We start from the raw sequence: 26,023 nt of genomic DNA, 5'->3' as shown, positions 1-26,023 counted from the left end.
AAATGCCCACAGTTTCCCAGCCCTTACTGCAGCAGGGGCATGGACATATCCCTAGTTCTGGCCAGTGGGATCCGAGCAGAAGTCTACTGAGGACTTCGGAGAAGTTTTTCCGACTACAATAGACATGCAATAGACTTTCTTGTTTTTTGATATGATTGTGTGAGGACATGATGCCTGGAGCCACAGAAGCCTCTTATAAACATAGAGGACATGTGGCTGAGGGCAAGAGCCAACATGCTGAGGATGGTGGGGCACAGAGATGCAAACAACCTGGGCTCTGGACTCCATCCCTGAGCTGCTGAATGTACTAACTCTGTGCCTTGGATTTCTGGTTGTGCCAGACAACACGTGTTCTCACCGTTGCAGCCACTTGTAATAAGGTGCTCTCTTTACCTGCAGCTGGAAGGATTTTGCCTAATAAGAGTGGTAAGCCGGTCTCTCTGAGTCAGACAGGCTGGAATTCATTCCTGGCTCTACCATCGGTAATTGTGGTTCTCTTCAAAGCTATTTACTCATTTAGGAGATGGAGATATTAATAATGGCTACTTCTTGGGTTGTTTCAGAAGCTTAAATGAGATGATGGGTGTGAAGTGCTCGCATAGAACTTGGAACATTGCTGGTGCTTAGTAATAAGGAACTATTATTATTGTTTTTGATCACAGAACTTCTTTGTTGTTGGAACATCCTCTAGCATCTTGAGGGATCCTGCATTCTACAGAAAACAATCTGAGTGATGTTTACCTTTACCAAACTTTCTCATTTTACAGAAGGAGAAACTGAGGTCAAAGGAGTGGCTGCTGTTTTGGTGCTTTTATTTTGAAAAATGTGCAGGGGTCAGCCTCTTCCCATGTCAATCATTTCCACTCCCACACAAGAAACAACAGAAGGACACAGGTTTAGGGTTGAAATGATGTGCTTTTATGGGAAACAAAAATATCCAACAACAATAACAAAAGCCCTTCAATCTCGCCAAGTTCTTAACCAGTGACAATGAGGCAGCTTCCATGATTGCTTCTGGCTGGGGACGATTCTAAAGGGTCAGGAAAGTGAAAAGACATTGGCCAAAAAGAGAAGTTGCAGGGAGGGCTGACATCCTACATGAGAACACAGCAGACTTCCCTGTGGCCCCTCACCCTATCACCCCTTCAACTTAGAATCTCCTCCCAATCTACAAAGATCCTTCCTGAATTTTCCTCAGATGCAATCTCTTTCAGAAAGCTTTCCTTGATCTGCTCTAACTGCATATGACTTTTCATTAACATCACGCACACTTTCTCATTCCTTCTCTGATCACTTTCTGTCTTACATCTGTTATGTTTGGGTACATGCCTTACGATACCCACTATTGGTAGGCATGTCCCTGAGACCAAGTCCCAGGTTGACTCACCCCTGTGCTCCCCTCCCCCTCCCCCATTCAGTGCTCAGTATTCAGCAGGTGCTCAACATCAGAGGTGCTCAGTGAGGGTTTGTTCAATTTAAGTCAGTTCTACATTTGCCATGTCACATCACCAGCCTCTTGAGAGTCATTATTGTCATTTTCACTTCTTCATCTTCCTCCATGATCTCAAAATGGTCTGACTCAAGGCATCTCCAAGAAGGAACAGCCCCCACCAAACATTGCCCACTCAAGGTGAAAGGTTTGGAGAGGAGAAGAGAGGTTAAGTTTTCTCCCCTGTTCAGGGAGGCGAGCAGGCAGGAAAGGAAGCCACCGGGGAAATCCGGGATGGCCATGAGCGATGTTGGCCAACACTTCATTTTGGAATCTCATAAGCAGCCACTCTTCCAAAAGTTTCCCTGTGAAACACGGCCAACTTTGCAGCAGGAGCCGAGAACTGGTGGGGGTATGTTATGGTTGCCCTGCCAGCCCACAGACCAGAGGCATAGACCAAGAACCTTTCTTTGGGACGTGGCCTCTTTTCTCTCTGGAGGGCGGTGAGAGTTGTCTCTCTGGTTGTTCAGTTGGAGCTCTGGTGGGAACATTAGCCCTGCGGTGTGTTGAGTTGTCAGGCACATAGATTGTAATAAGGCTAAAGAATACAAGCTGCAATCATGGGCCTCTCCTTGAAAGGGGGAAGGGTCAGGAGGTGCTGGGAGCAGTGAGGGAGAGAGGAGGATCCCAAGAAATCCTGCAGCTCTGATTCTAACAGGTGCCCTGCTCTGTCTCCCACTTCCGCTCCCTCTCCTTTCCTCTGGTTCTCCAAGTCCAGGTCAGGCAAAGGGGCCAGTTGGAAGTGGTGGAGGGAAGGGAAGTGCCTTTTCCTTTTCCTACCATGAATCCTAGATTTGGACAAGGGAGAGGTTACAATCCAGGGCAGAAGGAGGAGGGTTAGGGAGCTGAGGAGAGGCCTAGGCCCTGTCCACTTCTGTTGACTGGTGTAATAACTATATTTGAGACTCACACTTTTAACTGCATTGCCCCCAGAGAGCACGGAGCTCCTAACTGGGGGTGTTGAGAAAGTTCTTCGTGGGCGCTCAAAGGCGCTCATTGATTTGGGGAGATTGCTGCAGATCTTCCCATGGGAGGGCCCCTCTGGGGCCAATAAGGTGTGGAAACCCCATGGTCAGCATCAGCCCTAGAAATTTAAGAAAGGGGCCACGAAGCAGAGAGAAGAGAGACTTTTTCAGGCACCTTCTTTAGGAAAGAGAGTTGGACCTTGGGGCACTCAAGTTAGGACAGATGTTTCAGTATAAAAAGGATCCCCAATAAAAGGACAGAGTCCCCTCAAATCCCTTCCCAGATCCCACAGCACTTAGAAAAGAGAAAGTAAGGAGCATAAAAATATCTCGATGACGTGGGCTTGCCTGACAGTACAGAAAAGCAAGTCTCATGGCAGGCAGTGTGTCCCATTACACAAGAGAGGATTATACCGAGCTTCAGTAGAGAGATTTTACATATATCTTTATATAAATGCATATATATTTATAGAGCCTCTGCCTAGAACAGCCGGGCTTGCTTCTTCAGTTCATTCCTCTTCCAGAGGGCCAGCCGGTCAAACTCAGAGATGGTCATGCCAAAGACTTGGTAGAACTCTTCCTGGGACAGGTGGCGCTGAAGGAGGCAGGGCAGGTGGGGGTGGGGGGACAGAGAAAGAGAGCAGCATGAGGATGCAAGATGTGGGGGCAGGTGGAGGCAGCAGTGGGTGCTGTGTGTTCCCTCCGGGCACCCTGTGCCTTGCATGGTGCCTGAGCCTGGGGCGTGTGTGATGAATATTTGTTGAATGAGTGAATATGGAATGAACACTTCCCCAGGGAGGACTCTGGAGCTGATTTGGCTGAAGAGGCCTCCTGTGCCTATGACTCAAGTGGGGCTTCCGCTTCCACTACACACCCCTTGGAGTCCCCTGTTGACTCCTTCCCTTTCTGCATGCCTGCTCCATGTATTTGCATCCAGAAGTGTGTGTGGATTCACGCTATCTCACTCCCCTTTGAGAGAAAAAGGAGCCATGTCCAAGATTTTAGGGGATATTTCCTCTTACTGATGTTTTAACAAATGATCTGGAAGGCTGTTCATCAGGCCAGTCAATGAAAAACATTACTGCTCATAATTTTTGATGCACCAAAGTGTCCTTTTATCTTTTTCTGATATGAAAACAAGTATGCTTTATAATCAAACCCTTGTCTGCATTCTATAGTAGATTTTCTCCTCTTTCTGGCCTCCTTCCCTTCCTCCCTTCTACGCAGCTTTAAAAGTGTGATACATTGTCAAAAGCTTTTAGAGTTAGAAACATACAGCACTTAAAATGTAAAATGTTAACAATTGGTGTATTTAGTGAACAGTAGATGGATGTTCATTTTACTATTCTTGAAACTTCCTTGGAGAGCTAAAATTTTTCAAAATGGAATTTAAAATTAAGTTTAAAAAGAGAAATATATGGCATATATACTGCCTGGAAACTTAATGGGTTCACTTAAGCTGGCTTGTTGGTAGCAATTACCTGAGCTAATTGGGTAATGAAGGAGATTCAATGAAAATTATGTATGTGACCACACAATAATTTGTCAGTTCTTTGGCTTGTTGTCACTGTGGACTTTTTTTTTTTTTTTTTTGAGACAGAGTTTCGCTTTGTTGCCCAGGCTGGAGTGCAGTGGCATATCAGCTCACTGCAACCCCAGCTCCCTGGTTCAAGCGATTCTTCTGCCTCAGCCTCCCAAGTAGCTGGGACTACAGGTGTGCGCCACCACGCTGGGCTAATTTTTTGGTATTTTAGTAGAGGTGGGGTTTCACCATATTGCCTAGGCTGGTCTTGAACTCCTGAGCTCAATCTGTCCTCCTCAGCCTCTCAAAGTGCTGGGATTACAGGTGTGAGCCATGGCGCATGGCTATGTGAACTAGCATTTTCACCATACCTTCATAATTTCAAGCAAAGGTAATATTGACAATTTTTGGTCAATAATTTTTTAAGTAGTAGAGCTGGGACCAAAGTCCAGGCAAAATGCATTACACTCCCAATGCCCCTCTTGGTCAGCCCCATTAAAAAATTCATAAGTAAGTCTTTCTACTATGAAAAATGTCAAAACTACACAAAAGAGAGAAAACGGGACAAAGCCCATGTCCACTATCCAGATCCAGTAATTGTGAGGTTTTCCACATTTGCTTCATTTATCTATTTTATTTGCTGAAATATTTTAAAGCAAAGCCTAGACTTTGTGTCAGTTCATTCCTATGCACCTGAGAATGTATCTCAAAACACACTGGATATTTTCTCACATTGTGGTTACACAATGCCATGAGTAAACCCAAGAAAATTTAACGAGAATTCCTCAGAATTCCCTGATACCTGCCCATTACAAAGTTCCTGTCTTGAAAATGTCTTTTTACAGTTGGTTTGTCTGAATTAGGACCCAGGCAGTGCCCACACATTATATTTGCTTGTTAGATCCCTAAGACCCTGCCTCTTTCTTTGTACTATTGACTTGTCCATGTTTGTGCTACTCAAGTAAGTGATGAAAGACACCCTGGATAGGAGAGTCCCCCTCTCTGCTACTTCCATGGTAAAGACTGAGGGAAACTGTACTTTGGAATCATTTGTTGTTGTTGGAGGGTGGTGGTCGGTATTGGTTCTCTAGTTGAGTTTCTCCACTATGTTCAAAAATCTTTGTTATGAGACTTGATATAAAGGAACGGTAGAGTCACCCTCAAGTAACGTGTTCAAAAGTCACCCTCAAGTAACGTGCTCACAAGTAGGACACATTGGAAGGAGACCAAGGCTTCTCTCCTCTAAGGGCCAGCTGGGGCCTCCTTTCTCCCTCCAGTTCTCAAGGCCACCACTGTCCATCTGACATTTGCCATAGAAAGGTGTTAAAGCAGGAAAGTTAAGAGAGCATCTCTTAGAGCCGGGGAGATATGGCCATGTGACTATGGACAAGTTACTTAACCCCTCCTGAACTTCAATTTCCTTTTGTGGAAAATGGGAGCTTCCTAGTGTCTGCATCATGAATACCATGAGGATGAATGAGCAGATACAGGTCTTGTGCTCAGCACTTGAGGGCACACAGAAAGCACTCAATCTGGTCACTTTCACTATCATGGTGATCTTTTCATGCACCTGTTACATCGTGTGAGCTGCTCCCAGTTTCCTTGGATTTCATCTTCTCCTCCTCATCTTTGTTGTGCTCACGTGACCCTAGACATACTCACCTTCTGCTATGTTCAAACACAACAAGCTCACTCCTGCATCAGGGTCTCAACACTGGCTGTTCTCTCTGCCCAGAAAGTTCTTCCTGCTTATAAAAGCATGCCCAACTCCTCAACTACTTCGAACCTTTGCTTACATGTCATGCATCCAATGAGACCAGCTCTGATGATGCTATTTAAAACTGCAACTCGCCTCTTCCTCTCCTAATCCCCTTCTCTTCTCTCTTTTAACTTTTTTCCTTAGCACTCATTACCTTCTAACACATGGTGTCATTTATTTTTTCTTTGTGTTGACAATATTGACACAAATAAAGGAGACACATCTTGTGTCTCCTCACACAAGAATGTAAGTTCCAAGAGGGCAGGGGTCTCTGCTTTGTTCATTGATATATTGCAAGCATCTTGAACAGTACCTGGATGCTTCTGTGGACATAGGAGGAGAGCTAGGTTTGCTCCCTGCCCTCAGGGGGCCCACAGTGTCAGGATTGTACATAAAACTAGTGCTTGTGATGGTGGAAGAAGGGGAGGCAGCACAAGGCTCAAGTTAAGCTCCCTCAGTTCACACTCGGATTCTGTCATCACTAGGCGATCAGCTTTGACCAAATGACAGCCTTGCTGAATCTTTATTTTCTCCTCTGTAAGGTGAGGATGATTCAGTAAATATTTGTTGGATGAATGAATATCTATTCTCTGAGCTCCCTGAGGACAGGATCACAGTCTTCCTTCTTCAGTCCCCTCCTGGAATTAGTGCAAGAGGCTGGGGCAGTGTCTTTAGCCCATGGGCCTCAGCTCGGGCTATGCTTTAGACATCCTTGGGTGCTTTTAAATAGTTCTGAGGCCTGAGCACGTTCCCCAAATTGTGATTGAATCGGTCTACCGTGGGGCCCCTGTATGGTATTTTAAAAAAGTCTCTGGGTGATTCTGATGTCCTGAAGAATGTTTCCATCCCTAAAAACTGGCTTCACTGCACTGCCCTGGGAGCTGTCCCCTTCAGCACTGGTGGACGCTCTCATTTGGAGACAGTGAAAGGCGGAGGCCCTTGTTAAAATGTGAGGAGAATCACCCACTTCTAGCAACCCAGCATGCTAGAGTTGGAAGAACTCGCAGAGCTTCCTGGCTAATGTACATTCCCCTCCTGCCCCAACCCTCCACCCTGGGCCAATTCCATGCCAACAAGTCAAGGGCGGCTCATATGCTCTTCCCGAGGAGTGCTGAGCCTCCTGTTTCAGAAGCCTGCACTCAATTCCATAAACATTTTCTAACACCTCTCCCAGCCCAGGCCCTGTAGTAAAGGACAGACAATGTTTGTCCCTAAGAAATTCAGGGTCAGGCAGAGGAAATGGACACATCCATGATCTGATACACAAGAGAGTGAGAGGTGCTTGATGCACTTTGGATAGAAGGCTGGAGGAGGTCAAAGGACAAGGGGAGTGAACCCTCCTGTAGGAGGGTTGGAGGAAGCTTTGGGGCACAGGGATTACTAGTGCGGGGCCCTGAGGAGCAAGGAGGCTGGTGAGATGGGAAGGGCATTGATATGGCTTGGCCGTGTCCCCACCCAAATCTCACCTTGAATTGTAATAATCCCCACATGTCAAGGATGGGGCCAGGTGGAGATAATTGAATCTTGGGGGCAGTTTTCCATATACTGTTCTCCTGGTAGTGAATAAGTCTCATGAGATCTGATGGTTTTATAATGGGGAGTTCCCCTGCACAATCTCTCTTGCCTGCTGCCATGTAAGACGTGACTTTTTCTGCAAACCTGTGTTGACTGCCTCAGGCCTTAGTGGTCTTCCCTGGACAACAGTAATCTAATGTTCATTGGGCACTTCATACTCAGTATGTTGCCAGACTCTATGCTAAGGGCTTTATGGGTATTGACTCACTCACTTCTCTTGGCAGCGTGAGGGAAGCACACCAATCACTCTTACTTTACAGAGGAGAAAACCAAGTTGCAGCGAGGTTGTCACTTGGTTAAAGCTGCCCGCCTAGTGATGGCAGAATCAGAGTTTGAACCTAGGGAGTTTGATTCAAGACTTACTTATGCATTTTTTTCCTTCTACATAGTGCTGCCTCCCTCTGTCCGCCATCACAAGCACAAGTTTTATGCACAATCCTGAGACTGCAGGCCCCTTGGGGGCAGGGAGCAAATCTAGCTCTTCTGCAGTTCTGCAGAAGCATCGGCCCTAGTGGAGGACTTACTGTCTCTGTGCACCACAGACACTAACTGAATTGAAGAGGAGGCAGCAAAGAACAGCATGGGGCAGCTTTGGGGGAACAGCATGGGGCAGTTTTGGGGAACAGCATGGGGCAGTTTTGGGGAACAGCATGGGGAAGTTTTGGGCTGAGGAAATTGGTTCAAGTCCCTGCTTTTTCAAAAAGCTGTGTGATCTTAAAGCCACTCTTCCACCCAGCCCTCTTGAGCTGGATTAGACCAAGCAACTTCCAAAATTTCTTTGAACCCAAGAGCTCCTGCTCAGTTTTTTAGACTTACCTCTAAACGGGTCCTGTCTACATCCTTGGGCAGACGGTTTCTTCCTCTTGTAGTCACCAGCAGCAGTTCATAAGGGTAGATCTAAGGAGAAAGGGAGGTGGTCTCCAGCTTGGGTGAGGGTGGTAGGCTTGTTCCTTTCAGGTATATTTTGTGTCTGGGCTCTCTGTTCTATCCAGAAAGGGCCAGAAATTAAGTCTGGAGGAAGGGCTGGATCTGCCCTTGTTGGGGTTTCCCAGCAGCCTTAAAATACCTTCTCTCAAAAGGCAAGGCCCCAGAGAGTCTCCTAATACTGCTAGGAATAAGCTTGGAGGTATTTGCCATGTGCCCATGGTATAATATGGGCACATGACCTACCGAATGTAAGTGTCTAATATTTGGCGACTGGCAAGTCACCAGAGTGTCTCTAAAGCCCAGGGAGAGTATCTGATTTCAGTAGGCAAGAGACCTAGGGCAGGATTCAGGAAAAGTGGGCCAAGGAGGGACAGGAAATGTTGGTCTTGAAAGGACCCCTGGGGTTATTTATCTCTGTTCCCTTCCCTACATAGACAGTGCTGTCATCCTCCTGGTGATCCCCAGTGTAGCAGCTCCAAGAATCCTGGAGACTCCCAGGGTCTATGCACATCCTTTACCTTGTACTCTGCAGAGAGAAAAAGAGACACACACACAGAATGGAGCCCATCAGTCTTTGCTTTGCATCACTACACGGGCCTCTGTCTTACTCTCTCAGGGGGTCTGGCCTCTATTGTCTCTTTCTCTTGACCACCAGAGACCTTGTCCTTGCTGAATTCACGCTGAAGGACAATCAAGAATGGTATGAGCACAGTGGAAGGCTAAAGATAGGGGTTGGGCTGATCTTGAGATAGTTCTAAGGAAAAAATGGCCTTAGAGATATTTAGAATAGAAATTAGAAGAATCTGAGATCTGAAACACATGGATAAGATCCTCTGTCTTCTGTGGGGAATCCTTTGAGGTTCTAATGTGGGCCCCTGCTGCCTGAGTTTGTTCATAGGAGCTGGTCAAGGTTGGTGTGAAAGCGTCACTGGCAGAGAGCAGAAAGCTCATGGAATTCTTACTGGGAACAGTGTGTATTTGGCTGTGAGTGCTTCCTCCACCGGGACTGGCAGGCCACCCTTGCTCCACCATCCAGGGAGAGGACAGCAGCACTCTGTGATGGTTCTGGGAACCCAGATGGAACAGGTGGCCTGGAGATCACCCAAGGCCAGGACTTGAGAGGATGAGGGAAGAGCAGGGGTAAAGGGAGAGGGTGGGAAGTGAAAGAGAGTAAGAACTCAGGGGAGTAAGGACACAGCCCAGCGTGGGGACAGAATCTGTAGCCATCATTTGCCGAGGGTCCAGCAGCGGTTTTGAGTGGTACATCCGGAAGCCCTCTCCCTGCAGACCCCCTGCAGGCCTGCACTCACCTCGCATGCCCCAGTTGACTGCGTTCATGCTGTCGTAGTGGAAGAGGTCTGCGCTGGGCGTCTGCAGAAGAGACAGAACCAGGGCTGGCCTGAGATAAGCTCACTTCTGCCTCCCTGAAGCACTCACCCACCTCCAGAAAATGAACCAGCGCTTGTGGGACATAGGGCCTTCTCAGCAGCCTCTGTCTCAAGTTAGGGAAAGTTAACTCGTTGCTCTATCCTTGTGCTTTGTCCTGGCACATGCTGGGCACTCAATGTATATCCATTTATTTGGTGAATTTCACTTCATGCTTTCTTTCATTGCTCAAATACCCCTTTTTCTAGGAGATTTGCCCTGACAACCTGGTTGGAAGTTGCAAGTCACTCCTTCTATGAACTCTCAATCCTTATCCTGCTCATCATTTTTCTTTTTCCATAGCAGCACGCTCAGGGAGCTCAGAAAACGTACAGGACATGTTAGAGGCCAGTGGAGCACAGCAGTTGGGGGTGGGCTGTGGGATCAGCTGGCCTGGGCTTGAATCCTGGCTCCACCACTTCTTGTTGAAGAGTGTGGGCAAGTCACCTCACCTCTCTGTGCCTTTCTGCATGCACAAAGTAGGGTAAATGATAGTAACCACCTCCTTGGGTTGTGAAGGACAAAACAAATTAGTGCTTGCAAAGTGTTTAGCTGAGTCCCCGGCACAGAGTTATTGCCCGATAAATACTAGTTGTTCCCAAGCCCCCCACGATGGGGGCCCCTTTTCATGAAGGGGTCGCCAGGGAGGGGAGCAAGTCATTGCCATACAGTTATTTCAGTTAACCCACCACTAGTCCCAGGACCTTTGCCCAGATTTCACCTTACAACAAGCTAATGTTGGATCTAATAGCATTTTGGGGACAACATCCCCCCCGCATCTCCCAGCACAGTTTCTTACCCTGTGCAGCCCATTTCTTCGGTAGGCAGGCAGGGAGGCAGATTTGGAGATGAGAGGATCTGAAAAGAAGGATCTAGAGCAATTACCAGGAATCTCAAGCCATGAGTCCCTCTCCCCGAGGTCATCTGGCCACCAACGGCCAATATTGCTCCCAACCTAGCAGGAAGGGGTGGAGGCCAGAGGCCACCAACTCTTCCTGATGCTCTCCAGATTTGCAACTTGACTGTCTCTGGGGGCATTTCACTCTAGCAGAATTCTAGGTACCTGCCCAAGGCACCCACTCATACACTCTTCTGTCCCTGATCTGCACATCTCTATCTTACTGTGATAGACCCCTGTGTCCTGGCCACAGGCTGGCTCTGGACAAAGGCCCTGGAATTGAAGTCAAGCTCAGAATCCAGGTAGGAAGGCTCCCAGGTGGTAGAAGAGGTATGTGCACTTTTTTCTCTCTGGGACCATCATTTGGGGATGGCAATCCTAGTTCCAGAACCCCAAATGCAGACCCACAATCTGAAAAATACAATGGGGTAGACTATTTGAGGTCAGGAGTGTGCCAGGACATCCACACTGTATGGTCATTAGAGCTATGGAGAACTGCAGCTGACACAGCTCTGTCCCTCATGGGACATGATGGGCTGAAGGTAGGGCAGGCAGAACTTACCACTGTCAGCCAGGTAGTGCGACCGAGGGGCTGCAGGAGAGAAAAGCTGAAGGTCATTGCTCATGAGGACAGACAAACATGGTGGAGACAATTCATGGGGACAAAGAGATGTGGCTTCCATACCCGGTCCCCCTGGCTGGCTGGGAAAAGGGGCCTCTTTCAGCCCCTCCTTCCCCATTGGTCAGTTTTTAATTGTTGCACTTGCACCCCATCTCCCTCCCCTGTCCAGCTCCTAGCCTGGCACCTGGCACAGGGCAGGTGCTCTGTGATATTTGTTGTGCAGATGTGCTTGAACAGAGTCGAACTGCAAACAGCACTGGTACACTGCACAGACCCCAGAGCCAGGGGTTGAACACAGCGGCCCTCAGTGGTCAGGCAGGAAAACAGGCTCAGCAGTTCATTCTGGCTCTGCCATTAGTAGATATCTAACTTCAGACAATCTAATTAATCACGCTTCGGTTTTCTCATCTGCAAAATGGGGAGTGATAGTCTCCTTTGTAGGATTACTGTGAAGAATATGTGACACAATACAGTGAGATACTTAGCATAGTGCCTGACGCATCTATAACACTCCATAAAACTGATTGTGTCATTATTGCCACCAACATCAACATCTTCAATCTCACTGAGAGTCAAGGTGTAGTATGGGGAAGAGGGAAGAGCTTGTGGCCTTCGGGCCACTCCAACTTGGGTCTGATCCTGGCTCAGTCACTTACTGGCTTTCTCACTTGGAGCAAGTGGCTTAACCTGAGTTCTCTCATCTAAAAAGCGGGTGAAAATAATCCCTCTACATTGCAGCTCTACAGGAGTGTAACATACCTACAAATGCCTGGCACAAGAAGTATAACAAATGATGCATTTTATTATCCATAAATTATTGATCTGAGATGAGATTTCCTGGCAGGACTGCATCTCACAGGAGTAAGAAAAGGAGGAGGCAGACAGAGAGAGAGAGAGAGTGTGTGTGTGTTTGTGTGTGTGTGTGTCCAGGAATAGGGAGGAGCTTGCAATAAGATTTTCAAGAAGTGTTTGAATAAAGCCCCTGCTTATATAACTTCAAGTCATGGTAGACTCATTACCTCAGGAGGCCATCCCTTGCATCTTTGAGCCATTCTGATGATTATAAGACATTTTTCTTTACACTGAATCTGACTGGAAGTCAGAGCTTCAGATGCCCCAAAGCAATGGGAGTGACTGCTCCAGGCAGAGCACGCTCTTATGTGGTGTCCCATACAGCCCCTTTCCAAATCGTATTCTAGACCTCGATGAAGCTTCCAGAGGGGGCATTACAGGGTTTGGGGCTAACCTTTGTGGCCAGCCTCTTCTGATTCTTTTGTTAGCCCAGGGGATTGAGACTGGGCTGGCTACATTCCAATATAACCTAATTTATAAAAACAGGCAAGGAAGCTGATTAAGTAAGCTCCACTACTGATAAATTGAGTGATCTTGGGCAAGTTACCAAAGGCTTCTGTGCCCTCACTCCCCATCTGTATATGTAGGGTGATAAGGGCATCCCACCCACCACAGGGCTGCTGTGAGGAAGAAGAGAGAGGATGCATGGGCTGTGCCTCAAGGGAGCCTGACTCAGAGAGAACAGCTGCCACTGCCAGCTAGTCACGGAGGAAGGTGTCCCCCCTCGTTGGGCTTCCAGAGCAGTGCTTACAGCCATTGAGGGACATCTCATAGCCAGCTGTGTGCAGGGCTTCCCGGCTGCTGGTGGAGCTCCGGGGAGGGGTCCAGGGGTCTGCATAGGAGCTCGACCGGGCCTTCATCTCTTCCTTCAGAATCAGCCGGCCGATTCCACTTTGGAGCTGAGGGTGGGGGAAGAGCAAGATGAAGTTAGAAGGAAAGCAAAGGTCACTGAGATGGAACGGGCTTGGGCAAGGCTGAGGATCGCATTCTCTATAGCAGCCTGCTCTCATGTTTGCCTTCCCAGCGTCCCTCCCACCTTGTGGCACCCATATTTCCTGTTGCAACCTCATCTGGTCTTCCACAAGTTGTCCTGTGGTCTGGGTGGGGGTCTGGTGGTGGGCACAAAAAAGCAAGCCTGGCCAGTGACAGGATCCTATTGTCCTGGCACAGTGATTGATTCAACAATGGTCAGAGAGCCACCTTTTTCTTTTTAACTGAGGTGAAAATTACGTAACTTCTAATTAACCATTTTAAAGGAAATGATTCAGTGGCATTTAGTGAATTCACAATGTTGTGCAACTACCACCTCTATCTCGTTTCCAAATACCATTATTTCCCCCAAAGGAGATCCCATACCCATGAAGCACTCACTCCCCATTCCCCTCTCCCCCAGGGGCCTGGGAACCACCGATCTATGTTCTGTCTCTATGAATTTGCCTAGTCTGCATATTTCATGGAAATGGAATCACATAATATGTGACCTTGTATCTGCCTTCTTTTATTAAGCATAATGTTTTCAAGGTTCATCTGTATTGTGGCATGTATCACTACTTCATTTCTTTTCATGGCTGAATAATATTCCATTGTATGGATATACCATATTTTGTCTATTCATGAGCTGATGGACATTTGGATTGTTTCCGTATATTAGCTGTTGTGAATAGTGCTGCCACGAATATGGGTGTGTGTGTGTGTATATATATATATATATTTGTTTAAGTCCTGTTTTTAATTCTTCTGGGTATATATCTAGGAGTGGAATTGCTGGATCATATGGTAATTTTACGTTTAATTTTTGAGGAACCACCAAATTGTTTTCCACAGTGGCTGGAACAAGGGTTTCACCAGCAACGAACAAGGGTTGCAAGCACCTGCTTACCATTATGTGAACACAGCTTGCCTGACTATGAAGCCAATCTAGAGGCAAGCTCCACAAGTGAAAAGACAAATTTTCTATGGCATTTTTTTGAGCAGTTGGATCTAGTCATAGTTTAAGCTAATGCTATCATTTGATTTTTCAGTTATGCAAAGCTATGCTTTTCTTTTTCTATTATAAGTGGGCTTGAATTTGTTTTTTGTCACTTGCAAATGAAAAGATCCTTAGCGATATACCCAAATGAAAAGATCCTCAGTGATATATGCTCTAAGCATCTTACTCAGTGGTGTGGCCTGCTCACCTTGTGCATGCTGCGGTCAAAATCATCCTCCTCTCCTCCAGATGAGAACCTTCTGGCTCGGGGCACTGTCAAAAGACAGCTAAGATCATCATGTGTACCCCACTCAGCCTGGCTTAAGGCATTTTTTTTTAAAAAGAAAAGCCACTTTTCTTTCTTTTTAATCTTATTTTTCAATGGAAACAGTCTCATTTAAGCTAAGCCCCACATCAGCTGAAAGTGATCTCTGCTACCTTTGTGGTCTGTGAACACTCATCTCCCATAGGGACGGATCACTGCCCACTTGGTTATAGTTGTATTTGTATCTTACCTTCTTTTCTAGATGAAGACTTCTTTGAGAGTAGCAAAAGAGTCATCCTTTTATTAAATGTTTAAATTTTTGAGACAGGGGCTCACTCTGTCACCCAGGCTAGGATGCAGTGGTGTGATCATGGCTCGTTGTAGCCTCAAGCCCCTGGGCTCAAGGACTCCTCCTGCCTCAGCCTCCCATGTAGCTGGGACCACAGGCATACACCATCACGCCCAGAGAATTAAAAAAATTTTTTTTGTAGAGACGAAGTGCCATGTTGTCCAGGCTGGTCTCAATTTCCTGGGCTCAAGTGATCTTCCCATCTTGGCCTCCCAAAGTGCTGGGATTATGGGCGCGAGCCACGGTGCCCAGCCCCGAAGAGTTATCTCTGAGCTTCCATGAAGCTTTGCTCAGAATGCACATTCAATTAGTAAAGACATTGAATCAGAGTGGATCTTGATGAAAATTTTCCCCCCATACGTGAGAGGAACAGCTTGGATTGTATGATTGGGTGAGGTGGTATCTGAGGACCACTGAGACCCCCTTACCAGAAGCCTTCCACCTCCCCACCTCCTCTCTTTCTCCATCCTCCAAACCATTTTTTACCCTCAGCCAAAGTGGTCTCTCAAAAGCACAAATGTGATCATGCCACTACTTTCAATGTGATCATGCCACTCACTGTTTAGGATAACAATCAAAATGTTTACCTCAACCCTCAAAACCCCGGGGGAACTCCTCCCTCATCTCTACTGCTTCTCTTCCTTTGTGAGTTCAAGGTTAAGTGGACAGCCTTTTCTTTCCTCCAATGGAATCCTTCCTCACATCTTGGGTATTTGCAGAGGTATTTCTATACTCTCTGCTGTGTTACATCCTTGCCACCCTCCTGATGGCAGCTGAGTGACTGCATCCGAGAAGCTTTTGTCATCTTCAGGCTGGACAGCAGGCTCCTGCCATCAGCTCTCCTACCTTCTGTGCATCACGTCCCTCTCATGGCTGGGGCCTATGTCTTCTCCACAAGGGCAGGGACCTGGTCTGTTTTCTCCGCAGTGTATTGCTAGGGTCCATGGCCAGTGTTTAGTATATATTTGTTGAATGAATAAACACCCTCAGTTATAAACTCTCTAGGCACTCTTATTCAGAATGATTGTATAAAGGAGTCGGCAACTGTTCTGAACACCCGTGTCCTTGGCACAAGTGATAGGGCCCTGGCCCTAAGCTCCTATGGGGGTGCTACCTTTGGGGGACCCGTGGTAGGTCCAGTACTCAGACTCCGAAGCATAGTAGGGGTCTGGTGAGTAGGCGGGACTGTACTTGGAGGTCTGGCTGATGTCTTCACTTGTTTTGCTCTTGGTTGCTGTAGACAAATCACCTGCAAAGGACCCAAGGAGAGCACTTCAGGAAGGCAGAGTGACCGGGCTGGGACTGTGTACCCTTTTCCTATCTCTACCAGGCTCCAGCCCAGGGGAGTGAGGCCACTTCAGGGTCAGGGCTCTCTGTTAGGACTGGGCCATGGAGCATCAGAGCTGGAAAGCACTGGGGCCAAACCCTCATTCTGCATTTAGTAATCGGAGCACCAGAGAGGTGAAGGGGCTTGCTTGAGACCACATAGCATGTGAGCACCAGAACTGGACCAGACTCCAGCCCAGAGCTCTTTCCAGCACATTCCATGGATTTCCAGGTCTGTTCCAGAATGAACTCTAAGGGTATGGCTCCTCAAATAAGACTCGACAGGTCCCAGGTGAGCCCCAACCCTTACCTTCCTAGCCCTTTAGAAGCCTGCCTTGTTATAAATTCGAACGCCATGATTCCTCACAACCTGAGATGGCCTATTCTGCTCAGGAACTACATGGCCTGAAGGAAGGAGTGCTAGACAGGGAGTCAGCAAAGCTGGATTCTGGTCCCAGCTCTGCCACTTTACTCAGCTGTAACACTGGGCAGGCCCTACCATCTCTGCCTTGGTTTCCTCATCTGTAAGTGTCAGAATTGGTCTGCTGGCTCAGGTGCCATCCAGCTTCAAGCTTCCACCTGAAGTAAGCCCAGGACAGGGGTGACCAAAAAGACCCACTGTAGTCACAACTACTTAGAGAGCAGTGACTTCTAGTGGCCCAAACGTGGGTGACAGGCTGGTAGGGCAGAGAGAGGGGCTGGGGAAGTGTGTGTGGCTGCATGACCATTTCTCATGGTCAACTACAGGAAGCTTTAGGGACAAGCTCTGTGCTCTGTGGAGCCAGAGTGGCAGAGGGTGGTGGATCAGCTTCAGCTAGCCCCAGGTTATGCAGCCCCCACAACTACATTTGCTTCCAAAGCTTTCAGATTCTCTCTTTGACTTGGGTCCTGGGCAGCCACTCCTGGCTGATTGTATTTAGCTTTTTCCTCTGCCCTCTTTTCCAAGCAACTCACCTCCACCCCAGACTCCTCTTGAGTCTGCTTTAGTGCCACCCCTCAGAGCCCGCCTGGAAAATCCCATGAAGTCCTGAGAAGCTGGCGACCTGGGGGCCTTTTCTAGGCAAAAAGCCAAACCACCTTTGTCAGGTTGGTTTCTTTCTGTGGGTACTCAGGGGACATGGCACGTCCTTCACAGGCTGGTACAGATGTGCACATGCTCACAGACTCACCTCGGACGCTCTGCTTAGCCCCCTCTGGAACCAAGGATGTCTGTCTAAACTGTAGAATGTTAGGCACCCAGAGCCACTATTTAAACTTGTACTGTCCACTCCACCGGCTAATTAGTTCAGAACCTGGTGCAGGACTGCTTCATTCATCTCCAAGCTCCACCGATTCTGGGCCTTGCTTTGTTATCCAGCTAGACCCTTAAGCAAGTGCAGGTGCATAGGGTGGCAGCTGCTCCTCTGCAGCTTCAATGGAAGGGATGTGCTCATTCAATCGAGGCTTAGTAAGTACTTTTTGCAAAAATGAACAGGTGGTGTCAGTGATTAATGACTTGGTGGTTCTCATACTAAGTGCAGGTAGGAATCATGGACAAAGCCAGTTATAGTGCAGATTCCTAGTTCACACCCTCAATATTTATAATTAAGGGAGTCTGGGACAAGGAACGGGCCAGGCAATCTGCCTTTTAAGTGTCTGTCAGATGCAGATGGTCCATAGATCCTTCTTTAAGAAACACTAAATCAAGGAATGAATGAAAGAAGGAAGTGACCCTCTGCTTCTTACGCATCTACATCTCCTCTGCAAGTCTCCATCCACTCTCAGGAGACTGGGACTGAGAACAACTTAGAGCGGGGGTTCCCAAGCTGGGCTGAGCATCAGAATCGCTTGGAGAAACTGTGACAAATACAAAATTCCAATTCAGTAAGCCTGGGGTGGGGCCCAGGAATCTGTATGCATCCCATGTTATTCTAATGAACACTTTGAGTATGAATGCCTTGGAGTGTGTCTCTCCCAGGGGTATGTGCATTTTACAAAGGTTTTACCAATTATGGAACTTAGGATGCCAGACAGCAGGTAAGGAGGAGATTGCAAAGGTGATGGGAAAGAACTGAGGGGACATGAGGACTTTGTTCTTTTGAAATGACACCAAACTCCTCCCTAATGTCACCCTGGGTGACAGGGCAGTCAACAAGAAGGACCAAGATGCAGCCTTGGGTTTTGTGGCTCCTGGTGGCCTGTGCAGGGCCATCTGCATAGATGGTTAACCTCCCCCTTCTCCTTGTGTGGCCAAGTCCTATCTGCCTCTGACCATACCATGCCGTTTGTAGATCGGGGGTTTCCGGTAGATGTTACTGTCTCCAGCTGCCAGACAGACCAGGAAGGGACAGTGGGGAGGGGAGAGAGAGAGAGACAGGAGAAAAGGAGACAGTACTTGGTCAGTTGATCTCAGAAGGGGCAACAACTTTTTCCAAGGGGCCACCATCTTTTTCCCCTGGTGACTTCCTCTTCCAAAGTTGAGCTTCCAACCTCATCCCCACAGGTTCCAAGTAAGGTGCGGGAAGAGGAATGGATGGATCCAAGTGGTGCTGAGGAGGGGACTCGGGGCTTGAAGGGTGAGCATGCAGGCACAGGGGTATGTGTGCTCAGCAGAGCCCCATGCAAGAAGGTGTCTACTGCCTCCACTAGTGGCCACACCTCATTCCATGTGAAAATCCCCAGGATGCCGCAGCCGAATTTCAGCTTACCTCCCTCCCCCTCCCTGGAAGACAGACAGGATGGGACCCCTCTAGGGCAGCCGAGGAAGGTGTAGATGAAACAGCAGCATGAGCTCTTGAGGGGAATGTGAGTGGGGAGTGAAAAACTGAGCTTGGTGTCAGGAGACTGAGGTCCAGGCCTGGCTCTGCTGTGACTCAGAGGGAGACCTTGTCCAAACCACACCCACTCGGTCATGTAGCCCCTGTCTTCCTCTCAATTCCTCTCATGACCTGCGGTCACATGACATGATAGTGCTGTTCCCTCTGCCTGGGATGTCTTTCCTGGGCTTCTTCACAGGCTGGCTCCTCATCTTTTTTTTTTTTTTGAGACAGAGTCTTGCTCTGTCACCCAGGCTGGAGTGCAGTGCCACGATCTTGGCTCACTGCAACCTCCACCTCCCAGGGTCAAGCAATTCTCCTGCCTCAGCCTCCTGAGTAGCTGGGATTGCAGGTACGTGCCACCACGCCCAGGTAATTTTTGTATTTTTAGTAGAGATGGCGTTTCACCATGTTGGACAGGTTGGTCTCGAACTCTTGACCTCATGACCTACACGCCTAGGCCTCCCAAAGTGCTGGGATTACAGGCGTGAGCCACCAGGCCGGGCCCCTTCTCATCTTTCAGCTTTAATATTACCTCCTCCAAGAAGCTCTTCCTGACTGCCCCATCTAGCCTGGCCTCTCTCAGCCCCATCATATCTCAGGATCGCCTGTTTTATTTATGTTTATGGCACCTATCGCTACCTGAAATTATCCTCTATATATTTGTTTACTCATTTTTTATCTCTCTTCCTACATTAGTACATAAAATACCAAATACCATGAACGCAGGATCTGGGCTGGGTGGAGCACAGTTGCGACCTCTAGGCCCAGAACAGTGCTTGGCTGTACAGAAGGAATAACAGCGGCTTGGGAAGCCAAGTAACTGGCCCACAGTCATGAGCTTATAAGCAGCTGCATCGGATTCCATCCCAAGAGCTTTGAAGCCAAAGCATGTGGCCTTCACCACTGTGTGCTCCTGCTGCGGCCCTCACAGCCCTCAGGCATTCGCGGTATCTCACTCGAGCTCCCTGCTTCTTTTCTTCCCTGGACTGCTTCTTTGACGTCCTAATGGAGGTTGGTTTTGTCAAGTGGATAATCTGAAGCCCGTGGGTGTGTTGGGGCTGGAGGACAGGGTTGGTGCAGGTGCTTGGTTAGGGGGGTCCCTCAGGAACCAGCTTCTCGGTGCCTGTGTGGCATTGAGGGGGAGACTCAGGCACCTGTGACCCCACGGAGCATGCATCCATCCCAGGAATTCCGGGCTGGCAGTGCCTACCTGGGATGTGAAAGTGCCTGGGAGCCTGGTAAGAGGTTGGAGTGGAGGACCTCACATCTAACTGGCTATGGTATGGAGAGCTCCGGCCACTCTCGGGCCCTGGAGCACGCAGGCAGTGGTCCCCAGAGAAAACAGAGGCACAGAGAAAACAGGCATTAACGCGGTGGCAGTTAAGGAAGCGGTGAGGTGATGACAGCAGAGATGGGGGATGGGCTGGGGCGTCCCAGCGTGCTCAGGCTCCAGGGCGGAAGCAGCATGTGCTCTCATGCACCACGGTGGCAGAAACAAGCTTAACCTTGCTTCCTGACTTGATCCCAAAGTCAGATTTTGTGAGGTGTAAAGACCAACTCTACTGAGCTCCAGGAAGGCATCTTAGTTTGTCCCTCTTATCTCCCCAACCATCCCCGAACCTCCCGCTTTTGGACGCTCCCTTAATTGCTCCTTTCCTCCATCCAAGTGCCGGCTTCACCCCCAACCTCAGGGTGACTGTGGATGGCCTGACTGGGCTGGCTGGGGTGGCCCTCGGGTGAAGGCCAGTTCATAGTCGTATTTCTGGTCTCTTGGTTCTGCCCTCTGGATGGGGCAGGCCATGAGGATGGTGAAGTCTTCTTCCAGCCAGGGCCACAGGGCCACCTGCCAGCCCCCTCTCCTGGAAGCTCACCACCCACCTTCCTGCTGCTTCTCAGTGCCACACACTCCTCCATGCCCCTGCCATCTCAGGGGCTCAGAGAGGCCCAGCTGGTCACCTGGGTGGCCATAGGCCTCCAGAGGGCCACACTGTGATGGAGATGGTGGGGGAGCCTTGTGCCCTCTGCAGCAGGGACTCCAAGCCACTACATTGTCTCCCTGGCTCTTCCTCTCCCTTCAGGACCTCCCCCTTCCTTACCAGAGCGGTAGTAGTGGTGAGGTGAGCGGGAGAAGGTGGGGGACATGCCCTGCCGGCTGTAGGTGGGGGAGTCTATGTACCCCGGGCTGGAGGCCCGTCTCTGCCGGAGGTCCAGGTTCTCGTAGATGTCCTGGGGGAGGAAATGGGGCTGTGAGCACGGCTGGCCGTTAAGTGGGCCTGTGGCCCAAGGGTCTAGCAGGCAGGTGGGCATGACATGGAATCTAGGATTCTAGGGGTTGAGGCGTGAATACAGAGACCACCCTCCCACCGCCGCCAAGTTACACACACAGCCTGAGGAAGGTGGCAAAGAATTTCCAGGGCTTTCCCCCAACACTTGCAGGCCCTTGAATGGAATCCATGGGGTCAATCCCTGGAATACTGACCAGCGATCCCAGAAGCCTGAGGGAGGCCATCTCTGGGCAAGAAGGGCAGATTTCCATCCTGTACGCCACTACCACTTCCTCCAGGACATGCACCCGACTCTCTCCAGAGCTTCCCTGCTTGCAGGGAGCACCTTGGGCAAGGGCTTAGACACATTCGGGGGGCTGGGGATGGGTGAAGTCCACATAAAGGGGCACAATTATATATCAACTTAATTCTCTACCAGCTGAATTACCTGGGAGTAGGGAGATAATGTTCCCAGCGACTTAGAAGTGAAGAGTTTGAAGGCAGTTGTGGAACGAGCAGAAGGAATGACAGGAGGACAAGAGGAAGGACAGAGCATGATTAGACGGGTCGGCAGAGAGGGCCTGCAGCAGTCCCCCAGTACCCCTTTCCAGATAACAGCCTCGCTGGGAATTCCAGAGGGTCAGACTACTGATAGGAGGCAGGACACCTTGGGATTATGCCCGCCTTTTAGGAAGGGAAAATCCAAAGCCCAGAGAGAGAATGCGAAGGCTCAGGGCCGCTCAGGGCAGCAGTGGCAGGGACTTGACTTGGACCCAGGCTTCTGTACCGCATGCTCAGGGCTATTGTCATCATCCTTCCCTGTCTCTCTATTGGTTCATGACCCCTCTGCGGTTCATGAAGACAATGCCCAGGGCAGGGCACCCAAATATATGACTAAGCAGGGGCCAGGCTGCTGCCACCAACAAGGGAGTTGAGCTGGTGGCTGGTGCAGCAGCTGGAGATGGGATGTCTCGACTGAAGAGGGCAGTGGTTCCTCAGCTCCAGCAGCTGGAATGCCTGCCCAGCATTTACACAGCATCTTAATTTTCCAAGAAAGTCAGAAATGCCGATTCTAATGTGAAATCTCCCAGCGTTTACATGTTGACAACCAGTTTGCATTTTCAAAAGACACTTTATGAGTGAAACAAAACAAATCTGAGGGCTGACTGCAACCTATGGACCCTAGTTTGCCATCTCTAACTGAAGGACAAGCAGCTTCTACTAAACACTTGATCTTTCTCTCCTGGTCCGCTTCAGGGGCCAGAAACCGGAGAATCTCAGCATTGGACTCTTCAACCAAATGGAACTCAAATTCCTTAGAGAGGAGGGGGACTTGCCTGAGGTCACAAGGCTAGTTATGGTGGAGATGGGACAAGAACCTGGGTCCCTGCCCATCAGGACAGGCTTCTGCTGCCCCAAATTAACTCAAGGGGTCTGGGATAAGGTTAGAAATCTTTTAGGATATAGAATGCCAGGACCTCCAGGGTAATTCTGTCCCCCACCGCGCTGCCATCTCCAGAGAACACTTTCTTTTGTTTAGCAACCATTTAATGATTTCAAAAGCCATCTGTTACTGCGTCTTTATAAAAGTGTCTCTTCCTTTGAAGAGACACTGGGGCTAAAGGCCTGGTGCGAAAACCAGAGAACATGTCTAATCAGGGATTATAAACCCAAATGGCCATTGAGCCTGGCAGGAGATGAACGCCTTAGGCTGAGTACCTGAAAAATTCCTACAGTATAAGAAATACAACAGCTTGAGTAATAATTGGTCACAGGCTCTCAGCATTAATGCTGGGATTAACAGGGAGTGGGAGGACTGGGGAGAATGGAAAGCTCATGTCCTGACCATAGGGGGTGCTGCCACCCATCTCCAGATGGTGGAAATGTAGGTTTAATGTTGTCAGCTCTGATATTTTCAAGAAAAGCCAGAAAGCCAAATGAAATCTCTTCATTTAAAAAATGTTGGCCATAAATCCCAGGGTAGAAGAGTCTGGGTCCAGCATTGTGGAGGCCAAACTGTCTGTGATGGAGAGGGCTGGGGACCCCAGCGGAACCTCCTTTCCTACAATAGCCCCAGAGAGAAGGGCAAGACGCGATACCTCTCCATAGCCACATCTCTCCAGCATCTCGTCGGACGTGTATCTGGAATGAGGCTCATAGGAAATGAGGTCGGGGCGTTGTACCTCGTAGATAGACTTAACCTTGGGGAGAGCCGCCAGGTCTTTGTAATTAAGGATCTCATTATCCACTTTAGCCTAGGGAAGAGGGAAATGGACAGGAAAGGAAGAGAAAGATAAGAGGGAAAAGGGAATGGAGAGAGGAAACAAAAACAAGATACAGAAGGAACGAACTTCTCCAGTTTCCACTAAAAACAGAAGATTAGGATCAAATTGAAGAATAGTAGAATGTTAGACTAAGAGCAGTCTTAGAGGCCATCCATTCCAACAGGGCTAACATTTATTGAGCACATATTGTTTGTAAGGCCCTGTGCTTTACAAAAATTATCTCCTCTAGATGTTGTAATGCCTCTGTGAAGTAAATGTCAATATCATTTCTATTTTCCAGCTGAGGAAATGGAGGCTCAAAAGGTTATACAATTTGCACCACTAGGCTAATGGGTTTGAATTCAGCTTGAACTACACAGCCTGGGTGCTGACTGCCTTCCAATCCCACAGAGCGAGGACAACACAATTCACAGCATTCTTGAAGAAGAAGATGAAGATGGTAAAGACAAAAATAATCATGATAGTAAAACACTAGCTAACATTTGGTGAGTACTTATTATAAGCCAGGCTCTGTACCAAGTCCCTTATGTAGATTAACTCAGTTCACCCATACAATTCACAACTCTAGTAGTAGGCACTAACATTATCCTCATTTTGACTAAGGAACCAGAGGCACAGAAAAATCAATTAATTTGTCCAAGGCTATATAGCTAATAAGTTGCAAGAGCCCAAATTTCAACACAGAGAGCCTGCCCTCTTCAGTGGCCTCCCCTGTCTTCTTGGGATGGGGAGTTCATTGTCTTACACCGTCAGAAGGCTGCACTCAGAAAGCTGCTCCTTCCATTGAACTGAAATGAGCCTCTACCTTCTGCTTGACTTTGGCAGACTTCAGCCCTCTAGAGCTGCATGGATTGAAAGAAAGCTCCCCCTTGCATGTGACAACCCGCATCTCATGGCTCCTGAAGCCATGTCTTTTCCACGGCCATGCCCTCCAGCTGTTCCCTCTGTGACCTGGTGTTTGCTGTGATCAACCAAGATCTGTCTTGCAAGGTCCTGAGGTGCTGCAAATTACGACAGAGGCTGCTAGATAGAGAATCCAGAGACTGTATTAGTCTGATAATGTTCTCCCAATGCCATAGGAGCCAGGTACAGTCTCAGGGCCAAGACTACTCTACAGGGAGCAGCATTCGTAAATACTTATAAGCTGTGCTATTTTGAAAACTTACCAAAGCCCTTCCACTATTCTATCCCTGCCACATCAGCACTGCTATCAGGGCACTGTTGCTTATTCTCATGCTGCTTATTCTCTGTTTCTCCTAGACCCAGTGTCCACTCTTCCTTGCCTGAATCTATGCTCTGAACACTGCCTAGGCTATATCGCAGGCTCTTTTGTTCTCCGGCTTTCAGTTGGGTTTAGCCAATGGGATGCAACAGCAGAGATTAGAGGGTGAATGGAGAGAGAGGCTGGTACACTTATTCCCCTGGCAACCTTCCTGGCTGGCCGTGGGCTGGGCCTGACTCTCTCTGAAGGCTGGACTTCCCCAGCTCTTGCCAGCTTTGGTAATGCTGTTCCCTTCCCACATCTCTTTAGCTCCAGTGTGGTAATAACATCATGTTGCTATAGTCCCTGGATACCTCATTATCTCCTGTGAGTCCACTTAACCCTGCCCACACCTCCGTCATGAAACCCTCCTCAGTTGAACTCTTTGAGGTAGGCCACCTGATTTCTGCCAGAGCCTGCCTGGTACAGACACCCACATCTGCACCAGTTCTGGGGGTGTGTGGATAAAGAAAGCCTTTATTAGATGAGAGTCCACTTGCTGAAGTAATTGCTGCTTTTGTCCTGGATGTTAGATCTTGACCTTGAGAACTCTTGGCATCTTCCAAACTCATCTCGACCCGTAACTATTCATCTTGGCACTTTACCCCAAACCTCAAAAATACTAAATTTATATTTCTTCCTATAGCCACTTTGTTTACAGGGCTATAAATGAGCCTCAGGTCTGGAGACACACCAATTGATCAGAGGCATCCTACCATAATTAGCCAGAAAGGAAGGAAGGAAGGAAGAGAACACATGGGTCAAAGCCAAACCACCTGAAGATGATTCTAGAAGTCAGTGGAGATGGAGTAAAGTTTGAAAGTTTGAAAGAACCTGCTCATTTCAGGTTCGCTGATAATTCTATTTGAATATCAAATCTCAAATGTCTATGAAAACTAAATTAAAATCCATCTTTATGCTTGTTATTGCATCTATCCAAAGCAGATGGATGAATTTTTTTTTCCAAATTTGGAAACCATGCTTTGATGGGCTGACTGAAAACATGGCTTCTATGACACGTTCAGTCATTCCCCAGAGCAGCTGAGCATGAGGCACCATAAACGGTGAGAGGAGGAGAGGCTGGAAGGGGAGACACATGCCTCTGCTAGGATGTGAGGGACAACTGATCTCAATGTGTAAGCCTCTAGTTGGAAGGCACAAGCACAGGTGTTCTTAGCTGCCATCATAAATTCCATTCTGTAATGAAGTTGCTTATCACAGGGGCAATTCTGAGAAACTTTCTCCAGGACTCCCAGGTGAACATCATCAGGGCTTAACTTATTTCACAAAGGTTTATGAGGCTCCTGAGTAGCACCGGGAGACCAGCTCGTGATGAACGGTATTACAGTGCAGCAGCTCCCTGAGTGCTCCTGTTCTAGTAACTCTCTTCTGGAAACATACTCACATTTGTCAATAACACTCTCACCGTGCGTGCCTGGAAACTAAGCCCATTAATCCTGCTGTGGTCTGGC

General features: G+C 48.4%; 1 protein-coding gene across 8 annotated transcripts in view; it reads right to left on the bottom strand.

Annotated features, from left to right (window-relative positions):
* Positions 1 to 895: 895 nt before the first annotated feature.
* The window catches only part of ABLIM3 (actin binding LIM protein family member 3), a 118,940-nt gene continuing 93,812 nt past the window's right edge, over positions 896 to 26,023 (bottom strand). For 2 of the 8 annotated variants that reach the window (XM_025387506.1, XM_025387505.1), the window contains 14 exons: positions 23,105 to 23,260; positions 21,454 to 21,483; positions 20,838 to 20,967; positions 19,952 to 20,050; positions 18,200 to 18,247; positions 15,732 to 15,866; positions 14,212 to 14,276; positions 12,786 to 12,933; positions 11,123 to 11,152; positions 10,462 to 10,520; positions 9,548 to 9,608; positions 8,756 to 8,763; positions 8,127 to 8,207; positions 896 to 3,049 (listed from right to left, as the gene is read on the bottom strand). In XM_025387506.1, the coding sequence (XP_025243291.1) occupies positions 2,936 to 3,049; positions 8,127 to 8,207; positions 8,756 to 8,763; positions 9,548 to 9,608; positions 10,462 to 10,520; positions 11,123 to 11,152; positions 12,786 to 12,933; positions 14,212 to 14,276; positions 15,732 to 15,866; positions 18,200 to 18,247; positions 19,952 to 20,050; positions 20,838 to 20,967; positions 21,454 to 21,483; positions 23,105 to 23,260 (1,164 nt within the window). In that variant the 3' untranslated portion in view covers positions 896 to 2,935. The remainder of the gene's footprint in view (positions 3,050 to 8,126; positions 8,208 to 8,755; positions 8,764 to 9,547; positions 9,609 to 10,461; positions 10,521 to 11,122; positions 11,153 to 12,785; positions 12,934 to 14,211; positions 14,277 to 15,731; positions 15,867 to 18,199; positions 18,248 to 19,951; positions 20,051 to 20,837; positions 20,968 to 21,453; positions 21,484 to 23,104; positions 23,261 to 26,023) is intronic. The other 6 variants (XM_025387510.1, XM_025387509.1, XM_025387507.1 and 3 more) reach the window with 5 other exon arrangements.

This window comes from Theropithecus gelada, chromosome 6 (assembly GCF_003255815.1).
Source record: "Theropithecus gelada isolate Dixy chromosome 6, Tgel_1.0, whole genome shotgun sequence".
Lineage (NCBI taxonomy): Eukaryota > Metazoa > Chordata > Mammalia > Primates > Cercopithecidae > Theropithecus > Theropithecus gelada.
This window is presented reverse-complemented; position numbering and strand designations above follow the sequence as displayed.